A 5,086-nucleotide genomic window follows, 5' to 3' on the forward strand; every position below is an offset into this window, starting at 1 on the left:
TCTGCTATACTAAAATCTAGAAAACTGATAAGCCTAAAAAAATTTTGTTTAAGCATTTAAATGGTGTGGAATATAATTTTTATGATTTTATTGTAACTAAAGGGTGACAAGCCAAGTGTTAATTGATGTTTTTGAATAAAAAAGTAGGTATAAGTTAAATTTGTTGATTTTTTATGGTACTGCTACAACAACTTTTGTTGTGTTCGATAAGGAGGTCACAGCTCTATTTGGATGGACCTATACAGAGATGGTGAAAGAGTTGAATGTATGTGGTTTCTGCCGTTGAAATCATTTGAATGGTTATGATGATTCAATGTCAGATGTGAATATAGAAGATAATCTTATACCATCCTCAGAAATTTTAGTTATGTAAAAATTTTATCTGTATCTTTATTTGCATCTTTGTGTATATCATGGACTAAATTGAATCGGTATGCCAATTGAGTATCTAAAGAGAGTCCATTCGGCAGATATGTAGGATATAGAAAATCCTATTTATCAATGTCAACACTGTAAAGCATGGATGTGGTCTAAAGAAAGGCTTGCTAAATTCAAATAGTCGCCCCAACCAAAGTTTTTATTATGTTGTATGGAAGGAAAGATCGAGCTTCCTCTACTTTTTGTGCCTCCTGATGAGCTCATTCAGCTTCATACTAGAGGAGATCAAAGAAGTATTCATTTCCTAAAAAGATAAGGCATTTAATTCAATATTTTATTTTACATCAATGGTCGAAAAAATTGACCGTGGGGTGAACAATGGGACTGCTCCTCTAATTTTTAAGCCTAAAGTCAAAACTACCGTAGCATTGGTACCTTACTTCCTCTAGATGGTCAGCAACCAACACTTGCCCAGCTATATATCTATGACACAGAAGATGAGATTGATAATCGGATACGTACACTTCGGTAATTTTTATGCAACCAGTCAAATATTTTAGTTATTTTTTATCTGTGAGAGAAAATAACATAAAATTTATTGTGCTTTTTTTTTTGGTGAAGTTCCAATGAAGTTATAAATAAGCGGGATAAGAAAATTGTGGCAATATTAAAAAACATGCTAGACAAATATAATAGTTTGGCAAAGAGTTTTCGCTATGCGAGAAATAGGTCCCAACAGGAAAATTGCACAAACATTAAAATTTAAGTTGATTAGTAAAAGGACTATAGATGGAAGAACATACAATTTGCCATCTGCATCTGAAGTGGCTGCATTGATTGTTGGCGATGTCGAACAACTAACCAAAGATAGAGATATTATTATAAAAAGTCAAACTAGAAAGCTCCAACAGATTGATATTTTTCATCCATCTTATTTAGCCTTGCAATATCCATTGTTGTTTCCGTATGGGGAGGATGATTTCGTTTGGGTATTGCAACATCAAATTCTATCTCCGCTAGGCCTATAAAGAAAAACAAAACAATCACTTTGCGACAATTCTTTGCTTTTCAACTACATACAGAAAAGAACGGGTGAATCTCCATTAATTCTGAGATCAAAGAGATTATTCCAACAATTTCTGGTAGATGCCTACAAAATGGTGAAATCAAAGAGGTTAAAATCCTTTAGGTGTAAACAACCACAGTTGAGGGTTGATAAATATAAATGTCTGCATGAAAGTCTTATAAACGGGGATGTAGATGCTGCAAGGCTTGGCAAAAGAATCATTCTTCCCAGTACTTTTACCGGTGAACCTAGGTACAATTGTAAAGATGCATTTGCAATTTGTAGATATGCAGGATATCCTAACTATTTTATCATTATGACCTGTTACCCTGAATGGGATGAGATAAAAAGAGAAGTGACTCCCATTGGATTAAAGGCAGAAGATCGCCCTGATATATTGTGTCGAGTTTTCAAGATCAAACTTGATGGTTTGATTGATGACTTAAAAGAGGAAAAAATCTTTTGCAAAATTTTGGGATGTAAGTCTGTGTTTATGCAACACCTTATTAAAATCTTATGTTGTAATATTTTCCTCATTTGTCTTTTTCAATTTTCAGATGTTTGCACTATAGAGTTTCAAAAGAGAGGGCTTACGCCTGCACATATCCTTTTATTCATGAGTAACAAGTTCAAGCCACAAATATCAGATGACATAGACAAACATATAACAGTTGAGATTCCTGATGAAAATGAAAGGCCAAATCTACATGGAACTGTTCAAAATTACATGGTACATGGTCCATGTGGTTCGTACAATAAGAATTCACCTTGCATGAAGAATGGATCATGTTCAAAGTTTTATCCCAAAAATTTTAGACAGCGAACACTCATTGATGAAGCCGAATTTTCCAAATATAGACATACTGATAAGGTCGAACAGTGAAGAAAAGGGAATGTGTACTAGACAATAAGTTCATTGTTCCTTATAATCCAGAATTGTTGCTCAAGTTCGGGTACCACATAAATGTGGAATACACATGCCAAACAAGTTCTATTAAGTATTTGTTTAAGTATGTACACAAGGGCAATGACCGTGTAACAACTACCCTATACAACACTGGTGATCCGTCAAAAGCCACACAAGTTATTGATGAAATTAGAAATTACTACGATTGTAGGTACATTTCGGCATGTGAGGCAGTCTGGTTTATTTGGATACGAAATCCAAGAGAAAGAATCATTTGTAATTAGACTTCCATTCCATTTGGAGGATAAGCAACCTGTAGTTTATAGTGAAACTTCTAATGTGAACGATATCGTCGAAAGAGCAATATCTTAAGTCCATGTTTTTGGGATGAATGGCGGTGAACATGTCATATCCATATGCTCGAAGTCTGACTTATGCTGAGTTTCTAACCAAGTTTGTTTGGAAGGACGATGCTTTAAAGTGGTTTTCTTGAAAGCAAGGCTTCGCAATTGGAAGGTTGACTCATGTACATGCATGTAATGACGAGTTTATATTCAATTTTGATCTTATTTATTTGATGATTTAAATTTGAGATTTTAACAGCATGTACCCCACGTCCATTTTATTCGATTTATCTACACTAGAAAATAAATGTTCAAATAACTTTCAGCAGTTATAATTTGTAGATTATACAATTTTAGAATTTTTCTATATTTTTTAGAAAAATTAATCTTATGCGGATGTGTAGCTACATTATAATTGAAATCGCATAGTCTAATCCATTTAGCAATTTAAAAGTGAGATTTTAACCAAGTTTTTTACAGCAAATATCGAAGAATATTACCAACGCCTTCTGTTGAATACTCAAAGAGGATGTATGAATTTTTGAGATATAAAAATAGTAGGAGGAACAGTTTATGCTACGTATAGAGATGCATGCTTCGTCCTTGGACTCTTGCAAGATGACAAAGAATTCATGGATGCAATTAAGGAAGCAAGCTCGTGGGTCTCATGATCATATGTAAGAAGGTTACTTGTCATTCTATTAACATCCAACAATATCTCAAGACCAGAACATGTCTGAAATAGATGTTGGCATGAACTCTCAGATGATATTTTATATCGACAGAGAACCGTGATGAACATAAGGGGTAAATTTTTATAATTGCAATTATAAAAGTTCTTCATTATTGATCATTTTTAGTTTGGTTGAATTTTTACAGTATCGTATAATATGCAGAGTTAACCATATCAGATGATGAGATTAATCAGTTGTGCTTAATGGATATATACAAGATCTTACATTCCTATGGTAAAACCTTGAAAGACGACCCTCTTATGCCTTTAGCAACTGAAGTTGATAGTTCTTTGTTAACCAAAAGGGTTATCAGGGAAGAGCTAAACTTTAACAGGGATGATTTAAAGAAGAATGCCTCAGAAATGTTAGCCATCGCAACACCTGAATAGAAATATGCATTCGATAAAATTGTTACAACTGTGTATTGTGATGAAGGGGTTTTTTCTTTGTGTATGGTCATGGGGGTACTGGAAAAATATTTATCTGGAACCTTATGTCTGCTGAGATTCGCTCAAGGGGTGATATTGTGTTAAACATTACTTCAAGTGGTATTACATCTTTACTTCTTCCCAATGGAAGAATGGCACACTCAAGGTTCAAAATACCGCTAAATATAACTAAGGATTCTGTATGTAACATCAAATCTGGTTCCCCACAAGCAATGCTGCTGTTGAAAGCCAAACTTATAATTTGGGATGAGGCTCCAATGTTTAGTACGTACTGCTATGAAGTGCTTGATAAATGCTTAGGTGATATCATGAGGTTTTCTCCAACATATAACAAAGATTTGTCCTTTGGAGGAAAAGTGGTTGTACTAGGTGGAGACTTTATACAAATTCTTTCTATCATTTCACGAGGATGGAGACAAATTAATCTTACCTTTGAAAGTTTTGTCAGGTACTCAAACTAATAAAAAATATGAGACTCTCTGTAGGGACAACTGCTTCAGATCAAGATGAGACAGAGAAATTTGGTGAGTGCTTATTGAAAGTTTGTGATGGTCTAATATGTGACAATATGGATGGTGAATATGAAATATATCTTCCAGGAGATATTGTTATTCCTTCTTCGGACTAGGCATTCGATGAGTTGATTTATTTTTCTTATCCAAATATTTTGGATAACATGTTCTCAAAGGATTTTTTCAAAGCAAGAACTATACTGGCTCCCACGCTGAACATCGTTGAAGAGGTCAACAACCATCTGATGGCTATCATTCCTGGAGGAAAAAAAATATATCTTAGTTCGGATTCGATTTGTATGGATGAAGGGAATATGGAGAGTCAACTAGATCTCTATGGTCTTGAATTACTGAATAAAATAAATTGCTCTGGTTTGCCTCTACATAAATTAATACTCAAGGTTGGTATTCTGGTGATGTTACTAAAGAATATTGACCAATCCAGTGGTCTTTGTAATGGTACAAGGCTACAAGTTAGGAAACTTGGAAATCATGTCATAGAATGTGACGTCTTAACGGATAACAATGTTGGTCATATTACTTTGATTCCAAGAATGAATATGGTACTAACAAATGAAACCATCTCTGTTAGATTCCAACGAAAATAATTTCCCATAATAGTATCGTTTTCCATGACAATTAATAAGTCTTAGGGACAAATTTTATCTCATGTTGGATTGTACTTATCCAAACCAG

The 5,086-nt window shown here is 34.0% G+C and overlaps 1 protein-coding gene across 1 annotated transcript; it reads left to right on the forward strand.

The window, feature by feature from the left end:
- The first annotated feature begins 1,535 nt into the window (after window positions 1-1,535).
- On the forward strand, window positions 1,536-4,506 carry LOC140175563 (uncharacterized). The gene is made up of 7 exons (XM_072204073.1): window positions 1,536-1,923; window positions 2,002-2,190; window positions 2,379-2,572; window positions 3,481-3,502; window positions 3,592-3,793; window positions 3,865-4,247; window positions 4,364-4,506. The coding sequence occupies exons 1-7, from the start codon at window positions 1,536-1,538 to the stop codon at window positions 4,504-4,506; spliced, it is 1,521 nt and encodes a 506-aa protein (XP_072060174.1).
- The last annotated feature ends 580 nt before the right edge of the window (window positions 4,507-5,086 follow it).

This window comes from Arachis hypogaea, chromosome 10 (assembly GCF_003086295.3).
Source record: "Arachis hypogaea cultivar Tifrunner chromosome 10, arahy.Tifrunner.gnm2.J5K5, whole genome shotgun sequence".
In the NCBI taxonomy this organism is placed as follows: domain Eukaryota; kingdom Viridiplantae; phylum Streptophyta; class Magnoliopsida; order Fabales; family Fabaceae; genus Arachis; species Arachis hypogaea.